Raw genomic sequence first — 24,502 nt, 5'->3', positions numbered from 1 at the left:
ATTACAACCAATAAACACTTAAAATATTTCAGCAGTGGGAGAAGGAAAAAAGGCTGGAAAAGACAGAAAAAATACAAGAGTGCTATGTATCTTAAGTCATGCTGCATTTATCTGATTATGTAGGTAACAGTTGAGACTTGTACACATGCTAGATGAGACACACTGTAGCGACATACTGTATAATAGAATGCATTTAATTATTCAGAATACCCACTTTTATGGTAATTTTCCTGGTTTTAGCATCAGAAATGAATCCTATATCATACCTCCCAACTTTTTGTGATAAGAAAGAGGGACACTTAAGCCACACCCATACCACATCCCTAACCACACCCCCAACCACACATACTATAAAGATTTTAAAGGAAAAAAACATTTTTTTTGTAGAAAATTCATATATGTGACTTGGTGACTTCACCAAGTCTCGTAATGTAAATGTAAAGAGACGGGACTTTGCGATGGTGGAAGAAGTGCTGCGCTGGAGAGGGCCCCTGGGTGAGTAGTTCTATTTGCTCAAAGGGCTTAGACAGGGAAGGGGGGGTGAGGATGGGGAGGTAGGGGTAGAGGCCACCCGCACGCCGCACAGAAGGGGGATCCCCCACCCGCAGAGGGGGATCCCCATCCCAAAATACCGCCACACAGAAGGGGGATTCCCCCACCCGCAGAGGGGGATCCCCATCCCAAAATACCGCCGCACAGAAGGGGGATCCCCCCGCCCACAGAGGGGGATCCCCCATTCCAAAAGTGAGGATCGAGTGGGGGAGAGGTAGAGGGAGGGGACATCTGGCACCCTATACTCTTGGCTACACCTGGCACCCTATATACCTGGCTCCCCTATATACCTGGCTACACCTGGCACCCTATAACTGGCTACACCTGGCACCCTATATACCTGGCTACACACTTGGCTACCCATAACTTGCTACACTCCTGGCTACCCTGACATCTGACTACCTATACATCTGGCTACACTCCTGGCTACCCTGACATCTGGCTACACTCCTGGCTACCCTCACATCTGGCTACACTCCTGGCTACCCTGACATCTGGCTACACTCCTGGCTACCCTGACATCTGGCTACACTCCTGGCTACCCTGACATCTGGCTACACTCCTGGCTACCCTGACATCTGGCTACACTCCTGGCTACCCTGACATTTGGCTACATGTGGCTCCCCTATACACCTGCCTTCACATCTGGGTCTTCTACTCACCACTCATACAATCACCTGTATTGAATTCAATATTTTAAAAAAATTGATTGCAAAAAAAAAAAAAAAAAAAAAAAAAAAAAAAAGGTTAAAAATTCTTGGAAATTAATTGAACCACTTTTTGCACGGAAATCCTGGGGAATCAGAACGCCAGAGAGGCTACAGGAGTCATCAGGCAAACGATAGTAAAATGAGTGGTACTTACCGGGGGCTTCCTCCAGCTCCAAGCTCCCAGGATGTCCCTCGCCGCAGCTCTGCACGCAGCCGTTCACCGCAGGTCCGTCGCGGTACCCGGCGATGACGTCAGAGCGACCTGGAGCTCTGTACTCTGCCTGCGTGAGCGGCTCTGTCAGTCACCGCCACGGACTGCGCAAGTGCAGAACTAATTCGCCTGCGCAGTCCGCTCCGGCCCACATGGCGGCGATTGACAGAGCCGCTCACGCAGGCGCAGTACAGAGCGACCTCCAGGTCGCTCTGACGTCATCGCAGGGGACCGGGATGGACCTGCGGCGAATGGCTGCGGGCAGAGCTGCGGCAAGGGACATCCTGGGAGCTTGGAGCAAGCCCCTGGTAAGTACCACTCATTTTACTATTGTTTGCCTGATGACTCCTTTAAAGAGGAGGAGGCGAGACCCAGGATGGTCCCACCCAAATCGAGACTGTTGTGTCCTATGCTATATCTATATATATTGCTTGGAAATTGTTATGCAGCCCCGCCCTCCCAGTGCTGCTTAGCCTAGGTTGTTTAGCTATGTGGAATTCTCCTCCCAGAGCATTCTGGGAGACCAGGCATTATTATCACTGGCTTTGGAATTATCCGAAACAAACATTCTGCAAAGCTGCACCTGAAAGGACTAAAGATATTGCTGCCTGTGATACATTTCAGAATGTAAATCAGGGAGAGGAAAGATTTTACAATGGACAAACACTGACTTAACCACTTGAGGACCCACCCTTTACCCCCCCTTAAGGACCAGCGCTGTTTTAGCTGATCTGTGCTGGGTGGGCTGTGCAGCCCCCAGCACAGATCAGGGTGCAGGCAGAGCGACCAGATCGCCCCCCTTTTTTCCCCACTAGGGGGATGATGTGCTGGGGGGGTCTGATCGCTCCTGCCTGCCTGGGTGTTGCGGGGGGGGGCACCTCAAGCCCCCCTCCGCGGCGAAATTCCCCCCCCCTCCCTCTCATCCCTGTCCCCCCTGGCAATCTGGGCTGCACAGGACGCTATCCGTCCTGTGCAGCCAGTGACAGGCTGTCCCCTGTCACATGGCGGCGATCCCCGGCCGCTAATTGGCCGAGGATCGCCGATCTGCCTTACGGCGCTGCTGCGCAGCAGCGCCGTACAATGTAAACAAAGCGGATTATTTACGCTTGTGTTTAGATTTAGCCTGCAAACCGCGATCGGTGGCCCCCAGGCTATTCACGGAGCCCCCCGCCGTGAATTGACAGGAAGCAGCCGCTCGCGCGACCGGCTGCTACCTGATTAATTAGCCTGCAGCCAGTGACGCAGAACTGCGTCGCTGGTCCTGCAGCTGCCACTTTGCCGACGCGCGGTATGAGTGCGCGGTCGGCAAGTCGTTAAATTATCAATGACTATTGAAAACAAAACACAAAAAAACCCCAATATTTATAACGTTATTTTGACTACAGTTCCTCTTTAAACTTGGTTGAGAACCTAGTGTGTGAACATCACCCGTATAACCTCCCTCTGTGCCCCACCCAGCAAATAGCATGTTGGATCAACTCAACCGATGGCACTGTTCACCCCGCCCACTACAGCCTGGTAGATTGACTCAGCTGATGGCACTGTTCACTCCGCCCACTGTTATGCTCCTCCTTGTGTACCTTTACATTGGCCCTCCTCCCCCACATAGCAACATAACGTGTCACCAGCTTGGAGACTAGCTGTACAGAATACATGATGGCTTGCAATAACTGAACCACTACACCCAAGGGAAACAAAGGTAAAACTACAACATAGAACACTTACCAGTGTCAGAAATGTACGCATGCATCTGAAAGATCTCGTCCGCACTGACATTTGATAGGTCATCAAGAGACTGCAAACATTAAAAAGATGAAATTAAAATGTTAATATGGGACAAAAATACACAAAAACTAATATGATTACATGGAAAAAGAACTCTGTATGCTATCTCAAACGTAAGCAGCTCTATGTCATGAGAAGCTCCCTATAATGTAGACCAGTGGTCCACAAACTAAGGCCCACAGCCCGAATGTGGCCCCCTGAGGCTTTTTCACTGCCCCCCCCCACACACACACACACTAGGGTTGTCGCGGTATACCAGTTTTACGATATACCAAGGTTTGATTGTGCACAGTATCCATACCGTGCACAATTTCGTTTTACTGGTTTTAGGGGGCGGGGCGACGTAGCGCACGAACAGCGGCGGGGATACAAATACTCACTTGCGGGCAGCCAGCTCCATCCTGAACGATGTACTGGCTTCATTATACTTCCTGTTCTTGCATCACATTTACCTGAAGCAGCGCCCCCTGGGTGCTATTATAAGATGATGCAAGAACAGGAAGTAGAATGAAGCCCGTACATCGGTGAAGGACCTTGCTGCCAGTAAGTGAGTATTTATCCCTGCTGCTGCTTCCCCTTCTCCCTCCCCCCAGCTTTCTGTGCTGCAGCCACCTATTTCTGGCTACACCTATCTCTGGCTACCTATGCTGCGAGCACCGACTACTGGCTACTAGAGTTGGGCCGAACGGTTCGCCTGCGAACGGTTCCATGCGAACTTCAGTGGTTCGCGTTCGCGTCCTGCAGGCGAAGTTTTGCGGAAGTTCGGTTCGCCCCATAATGCACCATGAGGGTCAACTTTGACCCTCTACATCACAGTCAGCAGGCCCAGTGTAGCCAATTAGGCTACACTAGCCCCTGGAGCCACTCCCCCCCTAATAAAAGGCAGGCAGCGGCGGCCATTAAGCTCACTCGTGTGCCTGCGTTAGTGAGAGTAGGGAGAGCTGCTGCAGACTGTCTCTCATAGGGAAAGATTAGTTAGGCTTAGCTTGTTCCTGGCTGCATACCTGTTCTGTGAACCCACCACTGCCTGGCTACCTATGCTGCAAGCACCTACTACTGGCTACACCTATTCCTGGCTACCTATGCTGCGAGCACCTACTACTGGCTACACTTATGCCTGGCTACCTATGCTGCAAGCACCTACTACTGGCTACACCTATCCCTGGCCACCTTTGCTGCAAGCACACACTACTGGCTACACCTATTCCTGGCTACCTTTGCTGCTAGCACCTACTACTGGCTACACCTATTCCTGGCTACCTTTGCTGCGAGCACCTACTACTGGCTACACTTATCCTGCGAGCACCTACTACTGGCTACACCTATCCCGCGAGCACCTACTACTGGCTACACCTATCCCTGGCTACCTATGCTGCGAGCACCTACTACTGGCTACACCTATCCCTGGCTACCTTTGCTGCTAGCACCTACTACTACTGGCTACACCTATCCCTGGCTACCTTTGCTGCAAGCACCAACTACTGGCTACACCTATCCCTGGCTACCTTTGCAGCGAGCACCTACGACTGGCTACACCTATCCCTAGCTACCTATGCTGCAAGCACCTACTACTGGCTACACCTATCCCTGGCTACCTATGCTGCTAGCACCTACTACTGGCTACACCTATCCCTGCCTACCTATACTGCGGCCACGTATTACTAGCTACACCTATCCCTGGCTACCTATGCTGTGGCCACCTACGACTGGCTACAGAGGGGGGCCCCGGGTCCAAATAATTGTATAATATCATATACCGGAATACCGTGGTATTTTTTTTTTTTTTACGGTTTTCATACCGTGGAATTTCATACCGTTGCAACCCTACCCCCCCCCCACACACAAAATGTTTTACTTATAGATGTTGCCCACTGCATCTTTAAATATTGGTGGCCCACATATAGCATAGCAGTGCTGGCCCCACCCTTCCACATGGAAGCCAGAAAGGCGTGTTGGGGGGCATACTGTCTGCACAGGCTGTGTTGGTGGCATAATATCGTCTCTGGACAAATGGGAGACACGAGGGCTGCCCATGTTAATAGGTGCTGTCTACAATACCTAGGTTCAATGTAAATCATTTTATGTATTCTCCGGCCCCCCAGCAGTCTGAAGTAGGTTGACCTGGCCCTTAATCAAAAAACTTTGTGGACCCCTGCTGTAGATATACAAATGTATCATGCAAGATAAATATACAGCTAACTAAATTAAACTAGGTTAAGATGAAAACTGAAAAGCACAAGTCATATTTCTACTTGTGGCTATGCATTGGTCTATAACAGCAATCCAATCCGTGCCAGGCAATGTATTGTTGAGTTACTGGATGAAAAGGTTTACACAACTGTACTTATTTATTTTCCATGCCACTTAAGGTGCATACACACACCTAATTTTGGTTGCCCAATAGTTGGCCAATTCCATTACAAAAGCATAACTGCACAATCTGTTTCTAGTATTCATAATCTGTTGGCCCTCATGCAACATGTAAGTCGTAAAATTGGCCAGTGATTGGCCAATCAAAATTGAATGTGTGCATATACCCTAAACTACAAATTGTTGCTTCTTAGAAGGAAAAAAAACAAATAAAAAAAAAAAATCAGTTCATATTTTCTCCCAAGTTTTCTCCTGGGAGATCATTTTTCATCTTGTTCAAAGTAAATTTTTTAACACCCTGTGACCGAAAAAGTGCCAAAAAGCAAGTAAAAAAAAAAACTGACAAAATTATTCTGAGTATTTTCTTGCTTGCTGGGGGCTTAAAAGGCATTTTATTGACAGGGCGTTAGAATCACCTAGGACAGTGGTTCCCAACCTTTAAGTCGTTACATCACGCCAAACGTTTAGATCTCCGTGACACATCACATATGTATAATAGAAAAATACTAATAACCACAAAATGGATAGAAAAACATTTAAAATAGGTTCCCTGTGAGAAGCCTCCGCCCACAAAGACATACCATTTGCATAACTGGGTTTGAATAAAACCAGCCCTAAAATGTACATTTTTTTCATGACTGTATAACTAATAGGCATATGTCATTTTCTTCTTGGTAGGGGCTGGTAAGGATGGTTCTGTGTGCTCTGTTAAGATCTGCATTAATACAGGCAACATATAAAAAAGAAATATTAATGCTTCCGTTCTGTACAAAGCTGACTTCCTGTCTAATTTAATTCCAGTGCATAACCTCACCTCATATGGAATGTAATATAAAAATACAGAAGGTTACGCTACATAGCAAGCATTTGAACAATTTTAAGCATTCCAGTTATTAAGTGTGAAAACATTTACATTTATTTCTTTGGGTTTCTGTGCATTGCTACTCAAGTATGTCCATTCACATTCTTAGTTCAGTGGCCCTTTAACTCAGTCACAAACAGTGCAACTCCCTGACCTCAGGAACGACCTTTCCCCCCAAATTAATTGCCTGTTCTGTTTATTGTAACTGAGTGACACAGGGGAGCTGTATTATTTGAGTAGGCATTTACTCCAGACATGGAGCCAAGCCAGAAACAACTAATCTGCGAGTGTTCAAACACCTGCACAAGCACGGCAGTCCCAGAATAGCACTAAACATTAGAAGCTGAGGGGAAAGTCAAGGATTCCTTCATATACACAATATTGTTTCCCAGACCTCATACCAACACCAATGTTTCCTTCTCACTTGGTGAAATAACACAAGAATGCCATTTACCCAGGCAACCGGACACTTTCCTCCAGAAAGGTCAGGTAACAACATGGGAAGTGACGGAAATAATGCCTTATGAACTACACATCAGTCAGTTAACTAAAAATACAGCCTTTATTTAACCACTTGAGGACTACAGTGCTAAACTCCCCCTAACGACCAGCCCTTTTTTTGGTGCACTGGGCTGTGCAGTTTTTTCAGCCTCCTGCATAGCCCAGCTAAGGAGCCCGGCGATCGGACTCGCCTCCTATTTTTTGCTGCTGGAGGTGTCCGATCGCTGCTCCACTTTTCTTTTGGCTCCCTCCCTTCTCCCCCCCCCCATCCTCCGCCTACTTGATTGAAGAGGACGACGATCCGTCCTGTTTTCCGTCTCTCATAGGCATTAGTCTATGAGAGGACAGCAATCCCCGGCCAATCAGAGGCCAAGGATCGCCGATCTCATTCGGCACTGCTGGAGACCGCATCGCTGTATGGATGTAAACAAAGGGGATATCTTTCCCCTTTTGTTTACAAACACCGCACTGTGAACTGGCAGGGAACAATCGCGCATGTGCGCCGCCGTTCCCTGGGAAACCACAGCTTCAGGACTTGACGCCAATTGGCGTTAGGCGGTCCTAGGGCTGCCGCCGCGTTCACGCCCATTGGCATGATGCGGTCGTTAGGTAGTTAAAAAGCAACTGACAGAAAAACAGACACCTACTATATTAAAGCTACAGTAACTACACCAAAATAATGACTTTTATCCTAATCCTTCTGCACAGGTCGCTCCAAAAACTCCTAAATTAGAGTACTTAAAGGACAACTGAAGCAAAAGAGATAAGGAGGCTGCCATTTGGATTTCCTTTTAAGCAATAACAGTTGCCTGGCTGTCCTGCTGATCCTCCGCATACAGCAGATCAGGTGTATCTAGCATTATTGTCTGATCTAACAAAATTAGCCACATGCTTGTTTCTGGTGTTTTTCAGACACATCTGCAGCCAAATAAACCAGTAGGGCTGCCAGGCAACTAGTATTAATTAAAGAGACACTGAAGCGAAAAAAAAATGATGATATGATTTGTATGTGTAGCACAGCTAAGAAATAAAACATTAAGATCAGATACATCAGTGTAATTGTTTCCAGTACAGGAAGAGTTGAGAAACTCCAGTTGTTATCTCTATGCAAACAAGCCATTAAGCTCTCCGACTAAGGGCCTGTTTCCACTACACGCAGATTCTGCATGCAGAAAACTGACTCCAATGAATGCCTATGGGAAATCTGCATCCGAAAAATCGCGTTCAGTGGAAACAGGCCCATAGACATTAATTGGCATCAGTTTTCTGCATGCAGAATCTGCGTGTAGTGGAAACAGGCTCTAAGTTAGTTGTGGAGCGGGCTGTTATCTGACTTTTATTATCTCAACTGTTCCTGAACTATTTACTTTTCCTCTGCTAGAGGAGAGGTCATTACTTCACAGACTGCTCTGAAAGACTCATTTTGAATGCTGAGTGTTGTGTAATGTGCACATATTATAGAATGATGCAATGTTAGAAAAAACACTATATACCTGAAAATAAAAGTATGAGAATATTTTCTTTGCTGCTAATCTAATGTTAATCTAGTAATTATTCATAGTACACAACCAATTCACTATATCATATTTTTTTTTCGCTTCAGTGTCTCTTTAAAAGGAAATAAATATGGCAGCCTCCATATTCTCACTTCAGTTGTCCTTTAAAGAACACAGTATTTAGGGATCTTATTAAGACTGGTCAAGGTGTGGTGGCTTAGAGTACTAATGTCTAGGCAAAACTGACTGACTTAAAGAGACTCCGTAACAAAAATTACATCCTGTTTTTTATCATCCTACAAGTTCCAAAAGCTATTCTAATGTGTTCTGGCTTACTGCAGCACTTTCTGCTATCACAGTCTCTGTAATAAATCAATGCATCTTTCCCCTGTCAGACTTGTCGGCCTGTGTCTGGAAGGCTGCCAAGTTCTTCAGTGCTGTGGTTCTGCTATGAACTCCCCCTTTCAGGCCCCTCTCTGCACACTGCCTGTGTATTGTTTAGATTAGGGCAGCTTCTCTCTTCTCTTTTACAAGCTGGATAAATCCTCCTCTGAGCTGGCTGGGCTTTCACATACTGAGGAAATTCAGACAAGGGCAAAGCTGTTTGCAGGATGAAAAGAGCAGCCTGAAACTTCAGTGCATGAGAACAGGGGGAAAGAAACACACACATGATCTCTTGAGATTCAAAAGGAAGGGTGTATACAGCCTGCTTGTGTATGGATGTATTTTCTATGTGTGGACAAACTGTACATCAACCTACTTCCTGTTTTGGTGGCCATTTTGTTTGTTTATAAACAAACTTTTTAAAACTGTTTTTAACCACTTTTAATGCGGCGGGGAGCGGCGAAATTGTGACAGAGGGTAATAGGAGATGTCCCCTAACGCACTGGTATGTTTACTTTTGTAATTTGATTTTAACAATACAGATTCTCTTTAACTGGTGTTCCAGTCCCACAGATAATGCCAACCACCATGAATTCTTCCAAAGTTCAGTTATGCACACCATGGCCTCAACTGACAAAGCATTACTGCATTTGGTAATGCAGAAAACCGCTGATATTACCAAACATCTTGTCGTGGTGAATTCGACAAGGCTGTGAAAAGTAAAATTGCTGACTAGTGAGGTATATTACCATCTAGTGTGGTAAATACCTCAATAAATGTCTATTCACAACGATTACAGAATTCAGCTAAACAAGTGAGATGTATGGAATTTTAAGACCAGCCGGGAGCTGTTGGTAACTAACAATCAGCCATTCAGTAAAACGGACAAAAAAAAAACCGTGGCAGCCTATAGGAAGAGTCGCCTGTCCTGCTACTCACTCCATTTGATCCAATATAATGATGGGCAGGACATCAGAAAGAAACAAAACACAGATGCCGGAGCAGAGCACATTCAAAAAGGTTTCTCTGTATCCCTTTAGAAGTGCAGGACAAAGGCTGATACAATAGATTCAGAGATTAGAGAAGGCATGCCATCTAAAGGGATGTTGGGATTTTTTAGGCCGGTCGCACACTTGATATTAGCAGTGTAATGCGGTGCAAGCAACACATCGCAGAAATATGCCTTCATATGACCTTGCGCCATGGTGCCACAATGCATTTGCCTTTATAAGTCATGACTGTGGCTGTCAGACTCCTGCAATGCATTGTGGGACTTGTAGTTCCTTAACAGCTGGAGGGCCAAGTTTGCCCATGCCTGAGCTAGTGACATACTCCCTGCTGGGCAGGAAATACGTCGCTGAGATTTCCTTTAGGTGTGCAAAATTAGCAACATTCTGAGAGGTCCGGTAGATGAATTTCAGGTTTGTAAGCCGAGATACCGGTAAGAAAAGGAGACCAAAAGAGCTCCAGGAGAGCTAACTGTGTAGTTTTTCGATGACAGGAGCTGACAGGCTGGGGACGCGAGTGATTATTTGCGTTCGCAGACACATTAGCACCCTCTATGCTGCTATATGGTATATGATATATGCTATAGCAGCATAGATGGCGCTATTGTGGCCAGAAACGCGAAGAATCACTCGCGTCCCCCGCCTGTCAGCTCCTGTCACCGAAATAGGAAGTGGCTGCCGGCGGGGCCAGAAGGATCGGAGGGAGATGGCGAGGGCACCGGACAGCTGCAGCGGGCTATCGGAAGCCCCAGGTGAGTAAAACTCATTTTTTTTTGTTTGACTTAAGTGTCCCTTTAAGTTAAGTCTGTCCTGTGCCCAAATTTGTTTTTAATTGCCGTGTTTCAACATTAATACAGAGTTTATGGTAAGTATACAATGCAGAGTCATGCAAAAGGAGAAGATGGTCCGCATTGTTGTGTCAAGGTAACAAGTTTTAGTCAGGACATATCCTAATACAGTGATGCTACTTTCACAGTAGGACGTTGCGTTTGATGCAACGTTAAGGTCGCACAACACGGCCCTAACGCAACGCATATGCACTTTCACAGTGTGACGTTAAAGGGACTCCGAGCAGTGCAGAAACTATGGAAAGATGCATATCATTTTAAAGCTCTCTTTCTCTTCTTTCCAATGATATATAAACCACCACTCTATGCCTTTTAGGTTTCGCTATTTTCGCGATTGAAATTGCCACGGCCGCGATTTCGATCGCGAAAATAGAGAAAACTAAAAGGCGTAGGGCGACGATTTAGGTGTCGTCAGAAAGAGGAGAAAGAGAGCTTTAAAATGTTATCCATCTTTCCATAGTTACATTGTATTACACAGGGCGACTTTTTCTGCTGAATGGAGCTGCTGACTTTGAGAAAAAGTCGCCCTGTGTAATACAATGTAACTATGGAAAGATGGATATCATTTTAAAGCTCTCTTTCTCCTCTTTCTGACGACCCCTAAATTGTCGCCCTACGCCTTTTAGTTTTCTCTATTTTCGCGATCAAAATCGCGGCCGCGGCAATTTCAATCGCGAAAATAGCGAAAACTAAAAGGCGTAGGGTGGCGGCTTATATATAATTGGAAAGAGGAGGAAGAGAGCTTTAAAATGATATGCATCTTCCCATAGTTTCTGCACTACTCGGAGTCCCTTTAAAGTCGCACGTTAGAAAATGTGTTTACTATGGAAAAAAAAACGGCGGCGCATGCAGAACATTTTTAAAAAGAAAAAAAAAAACATTACTGAGCATGTGCAACACAAGTAACGCAGCAGATTCATAAAGAAAAAAAAAAACATTACTGAGCATGTGCAACACAAGTAACGCAGCAGATTCATTGCTAAACGCACAGCATGCAGCACTTTTTAATAACGCTACACGTTACACACTAACGCAACGTGCACACTGTGAATGTTACACAGACTTAGTATTGCTGTGCGTTACTTTGCGTTATAATATTTTATAACGTGCAACTTTAACCACTTCCGGATACCGGGTGGTTTGGCTGATCTGTGCTGCGGGGGCTCTTCAGCCCGCAGCACATATCAGAAATCAGGCAGGGCGATCAGACCTCCCCCCTTTTTTCCCCACTAGGGGGATGTCCTGCTGGGGGGGGGGTCTGATCGCCGCCGCGCTGCTGTGCCTAGCGGGGGGGGGCTCCTCAAAGCCCCCCTCCGCAGCACTAGTCCTCCCTCTGCCTCCTTCCCTCCCTCTCCCGTCCCCTGTGTGCGGCGCAGGACGGAAAGCCGCCCTGCGCCGGATAGGATAGGCTTTAGCCTATCAGATGCCGGCGATCCCCGGCCAATCAGAGGCCGGGGATCGCCGATCTCCTCTACGGCGCTGCTGCTGCGCAGCGCCGTATATATGTAAACACCGGGGAAGATCTTCCCCGCGTGTTTACATTTACCCTGCGAGCTGCGATCGGCGGCTCGCAGGGTGTTCACGGAGACACCCTCCGTGAACTGACATGGAACGGCCGCTCATACGAGCGGCCGTTTCCATGGAAACCACTTCAGGATTCAGGGGCGTAGTTAAGCGTACGCAGAATCCTGAAGTGGTTAAAGAGAATCTGTATTGTTAAAATCGCACAAAAGTAAACATGCCAGTGCGTTAGGGGACATCTCCTATTACCCTCTGTCACAATTTCGCCGCTCCTCGCCGCATTAAAAGTGGTTAAAAACAGTTTTAAAAAGTTTGTTTATAAACAAACAAAATGGCCACCAAAACAGGAAGTAGGTTGATGTACAGTATGTCCACACATAGAAAATACATTCATACACAAGCAGGCTGTATACACCCTTCCTTTTGAATCTCAAGAGATCATTTGTGTGTTTCTTTCCCCCTGCAGCTATCTTCCACTGAAGTGTCAGGCTGTTTCTTCCTGCAGAGTGCAGACAGCTCTGCCTGTATGTAATTCCTCAGTATGTGAAAGCCCAGCCAGCTCAGAGGAGGATTTATCCAGCTTGTAAAAGATAAGAGAGAAGAGAGAAGCTGCCCTAATCTAAATAATACACAGGCACTGTGCAGAGATTGGCCTGGAGGGGGGAGATGCATCACAGAACCACAACACTGAAGAACTTGGCAGCCTTCCAGACACAGGCTGACAAGTCTGACAAGAGAGAGATAAGTTGATTTATTACAGAGATGGTGATAGTAGAAAGTGCTGCAGTAAGCCAGAACACATTAGAATAGCTTTTGGAACTTGTAGGATGATAAAAAACAGGATGCAATTTTTGTTACGGAGTCTCTTTAACGTCGCACTGTGAAAGAGGCCTCAAAGCACAATGCTGAAATGTTTCGGACCTTAGTCCTTAATCATCTACAGTGTGGAGTATAGTTCTGTTTTTTAGCTGGGTCTGTTTTAACATGGACTCTCAAGCAACCAGAAACTACACTTATTTGGCATCAGCCAATTCCCTTTGGTGCTGGATAATAGGGGTTTTACTGTATTTTTTTATTCTTTACCAAAGCAATGCATTGAAAGGATCTATAAACAAAATATGTCAGCCAGCTTCCTTACCGCAACTGCAGTTCAGTAAGTGCTTTTGTAAATAAATAAATAACAGAGTTCCCCTTGAGGAGATAGACTAGTCCAAACCTGTCAGATTTTAACTACCGACTACTATAAGTGACAGTTTCTGGGAGAAATGTATACAGTATATGTATGTATTTTAAATTGTTTTTGTGATAGTTGTCCTTAAAATTATTTGTAAGGGCTTACAGTATGTATTGTATAGAAGCCTATAAAGGCAAGACCACCATTTTCTAATAGGCAGAGACTTGTGATCATGATTAATAGTTCTTTGCACTGATTAACTGAAATGAGAGTCTGAGAAAGGAAGGGTCAGAAGAATAACATACCAGATTTATGCTGCCTGTTGGTGATCCGTTGAAAGATTCTGTGGAGGAATGGGAAAAACAGATCAGAATACACTGGAAGCTTTCTAAATAGCAACTGTAACTGTGGCTGGTTCACTTGCAATCAAATCACATCAGGAGAAACACAACTGACTTTGGAAGTAAAAAGACAACTCATGGCACACACCCAACTCCAGAACCTTTATATCCCCCAAGGCCCCCAATGAAAATATCTCAATGAAAATATATGTGCACCTGCAACAAGCTCAGAACAGGGCATTCATGCTGCAAGGATGCTTATTCCAAATCTGTGACATCACACTGCGTTATTCTCACCATTAACCACTGCCCTTTATCCCACATCACAAAGATTTATTTAAAACATGGAATTCAAAGCCGAATAGCATTATTTATCGTCACATTTTTTAAGTCGTGACTGCCTGAATCACCACAGCAACTACAGATAAGTGACAGGGAACACAGTTGCAGCTATATCATGCGTGGATTTTCAAGGCCAGTCCAGGAACAAATGACTACAGTTCTATAGCCACCTACACACTTGAGATTAAAGGACAACAATCGCACATATTTGTAAAATGTAACATAAATATGTATAAATGGACATTTTACCAGCAGTAGAATGCTTTTTTCCCCCCATGTTGCTAAAACCTACAGTAGGTAGTAAAAATCTGACAGGTTTTGGAGTAGTGTATCTCATCATGAGGGATTCTTAGTTATTTCTTTATTTAAAAAAGCACTTACTGAACTGCAATTGCTCAGTCCAACTGGCAAAATCATGTGCAAACGAGAAGCCAACTGACATATTTATATAGATTCTTTCCGAGGAGTGCTTTTGTAAAGAATAAAGGTAATGCTGAGAATCTCCCAAGAGAATCTCCCTACAGGCGATGGACTGGTCCATTATCTGTCAGTTCTGTCAGCTTTTTACTACCTACTATAAACGTGCCTATTAACGAAAAATCAATTTCCCAAACCAATGAAGGCGAAAATGCTAATCTAAATCAGGTTAAAAGAATCATTCCTAAACGCGGATTGATGGAACAACCGATAGAACGGCTGTTTGCCACCTATCGGACCATGTATGGTACCTGAGGCGATCAATCGCACAGTTAATGAACACCTTAACCACTTGGGGACCAGATGGTGAAATTGGCTCCTGACCAATATCCGGAAGTTCTGCAGTCAGTGTGAAAGTCAGTGTGAGAACAGCGAGAGTGAGTGGATGACTTGGATACGAACAGTGCGTAGATTTTGGAAGAGGATAAGTAACAGCAACATATTTATAGTTCATTCTACTCTGGGAGAAATGTACATTTTACCTGTATATTTTACATTTTACTAAAAATTTTCGCAATAGTGGTGATTTAACCACTTCACCTCCAAGGGTTTTTCCCTTAAAGTGAACCAAAGACGAAGCACCCTCATGTATTTTTCCATATATATCAGTGGGAACATTAGAGAAAACACCTACCCTGCTCTTGGTTTCATCCTACACTGCTCAGCTTGCTTCTTTTTAGAAAACTCATGGAGAAAAAAAAAAAGGCAAAAATGTCTGGCACTGTAGCTTTAATGCCCACCATTGGTGATCTTCTTGTCCACAGCGACTTCTGTGAAAATCCACGCCGCACATGGCTGGACAGCATAGCTTCCACAAGCAATCATCGGTGTGGGGCATGCAAGGCATGTCGACACATGAAGACGAGCAAGTTCAATCAATTGGGCCCGATCAAATTTAAGGTCCCTTATTTTGCTACCTGTAGGACAAGCTATGTTGTCTATGCCCTATGGTGTCCTTGCTTACGTTTTTACGTTGGCAAGACCACCTGGATGGTCAAAGATAGAATCTTGGAACATGTCCGGTTTCTACCTAAGGGTAAAGGCTGCCCCAGAGTAGTGGAGTATATGACGGTTGCCCACAGCTCAGATCCCAGCCTTTTATCTTTTGCCTGTGTGGATTATTGCAATCTTCCGCACAGAGGTGACAATAGGAAAAAATTGCACCTGAAACTTGAAGCGAAATGGATTTTCAAGACAGAAGCTATGGGCCCTTTGGGCTTAAACGACTGTCGATCTAGCCTGCTTTCTTGATCCCTAAATCCACCTCTCTTCCTTCTGGCTCTCCTGGCATACCACTATTTTTCACCCTTTATACATATGACCGCATTGATATATATTTTTTTATTAATATTTTTTCTTATTAATCTTGTAATGTTATAACTCTTTAAATGTATGCAATAGTTCCTCATTGCGGCCACATCGTATATTATATGGGTGTCTCCTGATTCTCCAGGGTATCTTTAGGTACTTGGAGCGGTTCCAATCTTTCTCTTCACCTCTGCTCTCTATGGGCTTTTAACTCTGGGACTAGTGCCCCGCCTCACTGCCCTCCCCTTTCTTCACCCCCTTGCACTTTTGCCACTCCACACTCCCTCACTCTCCTTGCCATTTCCCCCTATCCAGTTTCCCCTCTGGCATGGGACCACCCATATATGCGCCGATCCCAGCGCATTGGGGGTTTATAGCTTAGCACACTACGTTCCTAGCTAATTAAGCCTTCTGTCTGGGTGTTATAGCCTTCGGTCTGGGTATATTCAACGTAGTGTGGAGGACACCGTGTGTGCTTGGGCTGCCCATCCACATGCATCGCGGGCTGCGTATCGCTTTCCTCTTTCTGCAGCCTAGGTTGCAATGTTGGGCAAGCCTTTAGCACCACACATTGTTTTGTTTAGGTGCGCACCTGGTGCGTTCGCCCCCTCCCCGCCTATTGGCTGAAAGCTTGTGTTGCCGCCCCTTATGCGGCCTGGAGGCGGCTCAGGTTGCCATGGCGACGCCCCAGTCCTTCAGTTCCGTGCGCGTCCTCTGTACGCGGCGACGTTTACACCGCCCGTCATGACGCGCACTCAGCTTTACCCTATAGTCTGGCCCCACATCATACAGGACAGGTAGGCGGGACCTTACACGGAAGTAGGCTATTACAATGGCCTCTCCTTTCCAGCACTTTGTGCACGCTAGCCTCTGAAGAAGCAAGGCTCACCCCATTGCGAAACGGTCGTAAGGCCATGCACCCTCTGGCGCCCACAACTGCCTCCCTTCTCCAGCAGAGCACGATAAGTACCGCCATTTTACACGGATATTGTCTTTGTGTATGGTTTTACAGAACATGTTTGTACACCTGCTGTTTTTGCATTAAAGCTACAGTGCCAGACATTTTTGCCTTTTTTTTCTCCATGACTTTCTTGCAATGTTTGTCTATTTTTGTCATGAGCATGTAGCTTCTGCTGGAGTTTCTCACCAATAATCAGCCATAATTATCACATCCACAATTTTTACTGAGTGCCTGCCTCCTCTCTTCCAGTTCGCTTCATTGCTTCTTTTTAGCCCTGATAAAATCCCCCACTGAGCATTCAGTCTGGCTTTGATCAGGAGTCATTATAGCAGAGCCACAAGGGGGCAGGCTTGGGCTTGAAAAGACAGAGAAAACAGACTCAGCTATAATGATTCCTGAGAAAAGCCAGATTGAATGCTCAGTCTGGGATTTTATCAGGGCTAACAACAAGCAGGCCGAGCAGTTAAAAATGAAACAGAGCAGGGTAGGTGTTTTCTCTAATGTTCCCACTGATATATATGGTAAAATACATGAGCGTGCTTCGTCTCTGGTTCACTTTAAACACAAGAGCAGTTTTCACCTGTCAGAGCTGCGTCCATTTATCTGCCAATAAATGTTTCAGTACTTAACACACTAATTACATTTATGTTTGCTAAAGAATGTTTCTCCTCTGTATGTCAATGTATACAAGTTGTGTTTTCCAGTGTTTGTCAAGAACCAGTCCGACGAAGGCTTTTTATAAGCCGAAAGCTCACTGTTTATCCATCTCTAAGTTAGCCAATAAATGGTATCATCCTGATTCAAAACTCCTTGCTTTTACTCATGGCTAACACGGTACAACACTCTACTGCTTCTACTTAACACACTGAAATTGTTTTTTTTCGCCACCAATTAGGCTTTCTTTGGGTGGTACTTTTTTCTCAGAATTATTTTGACTGCATTTTATTGACTTTTATTAACTGCATTTTAATGGGAATAATAAGGAAAACATTATTTCTCAGTTTTTGTCCATTATAGTTTTAAAATAAAACATTCTACTGTGGGTAAAAGCCACACATTTTATTTGCCCATTTGTCCTGGTTATTGCAACGTTTAAAATATTTGCCTAGTGCAATGTATGGTGCCAATATTTTATTTGGCATTACAGGAGCATTTTTTCAGTGTGTGTAGATGTAATTTTACTATTAGGCCACAAGATGTCCTCACGCATAACTTTCCTGGGCGTACTATTAGTACGCAAACGGAAAGTAATGCGTGGAGGTGGAAGTATCGGTTTTTGTTAATGACCGCGGCGTCTCCTTTATGCAGACGTTCATTCACACAGGGACTTAGATCAATGAATGGGATCTGCAGTCCCATTCATTGATCTCCCCTCTCTAACGATCGGTGGTGAGAATAAGCACAGGAGCAAGCAACGAGTATCTACATCCCTGCGAGGTGAAGATGGATTTTTCAGGGACATAGATACTCGTCCCGGGGGTGGGCAAGTGATTAATGTTGCCCAGCAGGGATTGAGGAACATTCCCTTCGGCAACATTTTAAGGACAAGGTTTTAGAGACAATTCGCTAGGTTATTGCTGCATTTTGTCCCAATGGAGAGTGGCAGACGGATGGTGAAGCGCAGGAGAAAACAATAGCATCGGACTGCATTCCCGCCAAGATAATCCGGCAAGCCGGATCTCATGCCATACACTAGATTCTCAGCAGAGACCATCTTTAACGGTTGCTTCGGCCCGAGTATAGTCTAGTTTGTGCACTCCTTCAGATGAGCTTCTTCAAGTCTTGTGATCACAATTTTTTATTTTGGGATTCTCTGCTTACTTAGCTATCAAACACTTAGAAATGCTTTCATCTCTTTGGAAGATAAGATTACTCTTCAGATGTGACTGATACTTAAAGCCTTGTACATATGTACAGATTGTCACCCACAGCGATCCCTTGGTACAACTGTTCAAACCCAAGTGCTGTACAGACGCATCATTAGCCTGGAGGCTACCAATCCGCCTGTTGGTATGGTGGAGGGAGGTGAGACGGCGAGTGACACTACTGCAGTGTACAAACAATTTATAGAGAAAGCCGACTTCCAGAAGACTAAGAGACACAAATGACAAATATGTGGGCCCTAGTTGTTATAAAAAGTAAAAGTAAATTATTACAAGTAAGGCGCTTCTAGGGTTAATAACCCTTCAAGCTGATGACTGCTTACAATTTCTGTGTAATTGCCAACTTAAAAATATTACTTATAAATATTTTATCAAATAATTAGTATTGTAGCGCCACTATTTTGAGTTTTAGTAAAAAACAAAAGCAGCCATATACTGTTCAACTAAAATAATTCCATTTAGCCAGATTCATTTCTATTAAATCTGCTTAACATATTCTGTTATGTTCAAAATCATGCAAAGAAAATCTGACTGTGTTGAGAAATTAATTCAACCAGTGACAAAGTGCATACATGCAGCTGACAACAACTGGTGATCTGCAGAAATTCTTAAGTGCAATACAGTACTTATCAATGAACTCAGATGACACTGTACCTTTGGCCTCGGGAAAAGCAAGTTTTATGAAATAGTCGTCAGGCCGTGCACCCCCGGCGCCCACTGCCACCTCAACTCTCCAGTGACATCACCGTGAGCCCCCTTGAGGCCGCTCAGTCCCTTGGTGTCTCCTGTCCCCCGCAATACGGCCCGAAAGCCTGGGCAAATTGTGATTTGACGTGTATGTGCGGCCTGGTGCGCTCCCATCCCTGGAAGCGTAGTGCGCCTGCGCAGTATTAGTACTGAGCAAGTGCAGAACGCTCCCAGACGGGGGAGCGCACCTGGCCAGGCCACGCATGCAGGATGAAGCACGACTCGGCCAGGCTTTCGAGCCGTATTGCAGGGGAAGTAGGCCCAGGGACTGAGCGGCATCAAGGGGGCTTATGGAAGCCTCAGGTAGGTATGGTAGCTGAGATGTCTTTCACCTCAGGTACACTAAAAGAACAGATTCAGGTTAAGAATGAACCTACAGTCCCTTATCTCGTTCTTTAACCAGGGACTACCTGTACCAAAGTCCAGTCAGCAAGAATATTTCCTTCATAAAAACAAAAACTGCAGAGCATGCTTACCACAAACTATAGACACGTTTCAGATTTTATATCTAGTTGTGTGAAGGCCCAGATATTTTTGAATGATCAATTAGGTAATTTCTGGAAAAAAAAGACTAACCAAAAACCTTCTGCTTTGTAAGGCAATAGTAACACACCTCCCTCCACAAAATATTTCAACAGCTGCTCATCTGATCCTCTTCAGAATGACAGCCAGAGTCTGCTGGTAGCTGTGATTTAAATATAATTTTTCTGGAAAATAGACTGTATTGTGATAAATTATACCCTTATTAAGAGCTTACTCAAAAATAGAAAAAAAGAAATGCCATAAAAAGCAATAATAAATGCCATAAAACGCTGAATGCAATATAATCAAAGACAAATGGCTCGCATCCAAAAGTGTTCATGTGTCATCCTATCTACCACAATTCTCTTAGTTCCCTATTCAGGGATGTAAGCCCGACGAAGGCTGCAAGGCCGAAAGCTTGTTTATTCTTATTCATTTTTAGTTAGCCAATAAATGGTATCATCCGGATTTAAAACTTCTTGCTTTTACTGATGGCTAAAACGGTACAATACCCTACTGCTACTACTTCCCTCTTCATAACACTCAAATGCAAAGGGGGCCACTAGAGGGCGCTCAAACACAAGCCAACATGATTATTTGAGACATTCTAGGCAAACAAGCAGAGTAGAAGCAGATGAATATTGTACAGTGTTAGTGATCAGTAAAAGCAAAAAGTTGGATGATACCATTTTATTAGCTAACTTAACAGAGTAACCAAGCAGCTTGGTGTGACCCAAACCACTGGGAATGTATAGGGGACTAAAAGGGGCAAAAAAGCAATGCTTGGCGTGATTTGCCTTCTTAAAATAGAAGGAACTTGCAATAATTCAGCTCAAGTGAACATCTGTGGTTACCCACAACGCACCACTACTGAATATGCAAATTATCTCTTTATGCCCCTGTAAGCCAGGCTAGCATCCAGAACCGCTGGTGTATAGCAAGCCTATAGCTTTAAATTTTACACAGCCACATCAACCCCACATGTAGACAGCCTGTTTCGGACTTTTGGTCCTCATCAGTACATGGCAGGGTTTCGTAGGGTTTAAACGTATATATAAAAAGGTAAGCTTTTGGTCCTTGGGCCTTCGTCAGACTGAATCCAGTATGCTTACAAGACGGCTTTGTACATGCAACATCAAAGGGGATACATGGATTTTTTAGGAAAGATAAATACATGTTATTATGATGCCTTGAGCTAGGAATTTACGATGCCTGTGTGCCTGGCAGTGTCTCAGTTGTGTGAGCACTTAGTAAACAAAGGGTCTTATCTGTTTGTTATAACAACCTCTGACACGGTTTTGGAGGTTTTGTTTCAATGAATGCATCATAATGACCTGTATTTATGTTTCCCCCTTTGATGTTGCATGTACAAAGCTGTCTTGTAAGCATACAGGATTCAGTCTGATGAAGGCCCAAGGGCCAAAAACGTACTCTTATTTATACTTTTAAGTTAGCCAATAAATGGTATCATCCTGATTCAAAACTTCTTGCTAGGCAAAGAAACACATTTAGTTTGATTGTTATCTAACAGCCTTGTATTACTCGATTTGTTTCCTCTTAAAGGGACTCCGAGCTCTGAGTACAAATAAAATTTGAACTTACCCGGGGCTTTCTCCATCCCAGCCCTGGTCGGGACGTCCCACGCCGGCCTCCTGGCTCTTCTCCCGGCGGCTGTCCGCATAGCGCGGACAGGTCGGGCCCCCGGGCGACACTGGCGAGTGTCGGGGCTTCTCCTTCCCTATATGTCACGAATGACGTCATGACGGCGGCCGGCGTGACAGCACGGCGCATGCGCGATTAAACCGCGCATGCGCCGTGCTGTCATGACGCGCAGCGGCCGGCGTGTGACGTCATTCGTGACGTATACGGAAGGAGAAGCCCCGACACTCGCCAGTGTCGCCCGGGGGCCTGGCCTGTCCGCGCTATGTGGACAGCCGCCGGGAGAAGAGCCAGGAGGCCGGCGTGGGACGTCCCGACCAGGGCTGGGATGGAGAAAGCCCCGGGTAAGTTCAAATTTTATTTTTACTCAGAGCTCGGAGTCCCTTTAAGGGAATCATCAGGCGACTTTATAAAAATCTGCTTTACTCACCTGGGGCTCTCTCCAGCCCCTTGCAGCCGACTGTCCCACATTGTCACCTCCGCTCTCCGTCGCATGGTGCAGAGAACGACCGCGAGGTTGCCCTTACTGCGCCTGCGTCAAGCGCCACAGTCAATCACGGTCACGTTGTCCACGCCTTACTGTGCAGGAGCAGTAGTTCTGCGCCTGCGCAGTAAGCCGCAGACAACGTGGCCGTGATTGACAGTGGCGCTTGACGCAGGCGCAGTAAGGGCGACCTCGTGGTTCGTCCTCTGCACCGTGCGGCAGAGAGCAGAGGTGACAGCATGGGACAGTCGGCTGCAAGGGGCTGGAGAAAGCCCCAGGTGAGTAAAGCAGATTTTTGTAAATTTGCCTGATGATTCCTTTAAGGCCTTATTTCTACCATACAACGCAGGTGGGGATGCGCATATACATCAATACACGTCGCTTTCTTTTGTAGTGCTGCTCCCATTCAGTGAATGGGACAGCACTGCGGGCCAAAATATATGCAGCATGGCATGATTGCAACTCACCTCTGCATGTAAGTGGGAACGCAGGACAGTGCAAATTTACGCACTCCTGATGACCTTGTGTAACACAAACTATAAACATTGAAATGCACACTGTTTCCTATTTAGTCACAGTGATGCCAACTTAGTTGCTATGAAGATTAAAAATCTGATACAAAACTTTGCATTCAAAATTGTAGATAGGAACACATGCGTTTTAACAATTTCACATTAAAAACCTCATGTCTGCAACTGTCACTCAAATTGTATGTGAGGCTGTAGAAATAGGGTTTTCTGAGCATGTGTACCAGTTTTATTTTCATGTGTCAGGCTAAATACGAAAAGGAGCTTGTACGTCACACCATGTAAATCTCTTTTATTAGATAGTTATTAGAGAGCTGTATTCCTTAATGACAGATTATATTTTAAGTAGACCTGAACTCTTGCATAGGACATATGAAAAACATAGCAAAATCCACCCAGTACGTATTTAGAGAGTTTAGCCTAATTCCCCCTCATCTGTGACTAATCACAACTATAATTTGATCTCTGGCTGCCTTGGCAGAGCAGCTAATTTGTAAACACAGGATGCTAACCTTATGTCTGCTTACATGAAAGCAGGAAGTAGACACACTGCAGATTTATTGCAGGATTTGTATCAGCTGTAAAAGTTATGAGTTCAGGTCAGTTTTAAAAACTTAAAAAATGTCCGCAACAGTACTCAAATTGCATGCAAGACAGTGGAAATAGGCCTTAAAATGAACCAGAGACGAAGAACCCTCATGTATTTTACCATATATATCAGTGGGAACATTAGAGAAAACACCTACCTTGCTCTCTGTTTCATTGTTAACTGTTCAGCCTGCTTCTAATCAGCCCTGATAAAATCCTCGACTGAGCAATCAGTCTGGCTTTGCTATAATGACTCAGCTATAATAATTCCTGAGCAAAGCCAGACTGAATGCTCAGTCGTGGATTTTATCATGCTTGATAAGAAGCAAGCTGAACAGTTCAAAATGAAACAGAGAGCAGGGTAGGTGTTTTCTCTAATGTCCCCACTGATATATATGGTAAAATAAATGCGGTTGCATCGTCTCTGGTTCACTTTAAGTGGTGAAGGTTTCTTGAGCATGTGTACCATGTATCAAGCTAAATACTTAAAGCAGTTTAAAACCTCGACATAATATTCAACAAAAACAGGTTTTCCTACTTTTTACATGCCATACGGTTATCATATTTGCATTTGTGCATAAGTATTATTATTCATTTAGAAGTTATAGGTTCCCAAAAGTACAGTTTTTTGCTTTGTGAGCTGACTTTGCATTTTATTAACTGGTTTTATTCATTCATTCAGGCAGACATGCTTTGACTCTCTGTCTGTGTTGAGCAGCTTCTCCACAGTCAGAGAATGTGTCACATTCCTCACTTGATACATTTAAGTAAACACAAGATAACATTATCTTTTTTTTTTTTTTTTTTTTTTTTTTTTTTTCAAACTCAGCCGTTATGTGACCCAGATATGACCATGTGACAGCTGTGAAGCCATCATACGTGGGTCTCAGGTCTGCATCATAGTTTGATTTTCTTTCCTCTCCTCCCCCCCTCCCTCACTCCATCATCACTACAATATATCAAATATTCCACCAGTGGCTCAGGTCAAACTAATTATAGTAAGAGAGAGAAAAAAGAAAGTAAGAAAAACAACAAAAAAAAAAAACACAAGCACCAGCAAAAAACAAACTCCACCTACCCATCTTAACTTTAAGTGGTTAATATCCCTTTCCGACCACCCACTTATTTTATGGGCATGCCCTCCATGCATGAGCCATCAGGGCCGGACCAAGCCAATGGAGGGGACAGGCCTCATGCACAAACAGGTCACATATCTAAGCTGAGAAGCAAAGCAATTACTCT

At 44.8% G+C, this 24,502-nt stretch overlaps 1 protein-coding gene across 2 annotated transcripts in view; it reads right to left on the bottom strand.

Moving 5' to 3' along the window:
- SNX13 (sorting nexin 13) overlaps positions 1–24,502 on the bottom strand; it is a 199,908-nt gene that overhangs the window by 38,170 nt on the left and 137,236 nt on the right. For both annotated transcript variants that reach the window (XM_068235995.1, XM_068235996.1), the window contains exons 16-17: positions 13,727–13,764; positions 3,199–3,268 (exon numbers count right to left, since the gene is read on the bottom strand). In XM_068235995.1, coding sequence (XP_068092096.1) covers positions 3,199–3,268; positions 13,727–13,764 — 108 coding nt within the window. The remainder of the gene's footprint in view (positions 1–3,198; positions 3,269–13,726; positions 13,765–24,502) is intronic.

Source organism: Hyperolius riggenbachi, chromosome 5 (assembly GCF_040937935.1).
Source record: "Hyperolius riggenbachi isolate aHypRig1 chromosome 5, aHypRig1.pri, whole genome shotgun sequence".
Taxonomy (NCBI): Eukaryota; Metazoa; Chordata; class Amphibia; order Anura; family Hyperoliidae; genus Hyperolius; species Hyperolius riggenbachi.
Note: the sequence above shows the minus strand (reverse complement) of the source record. Positions and strands in the feature narration are given on the sequence as shown.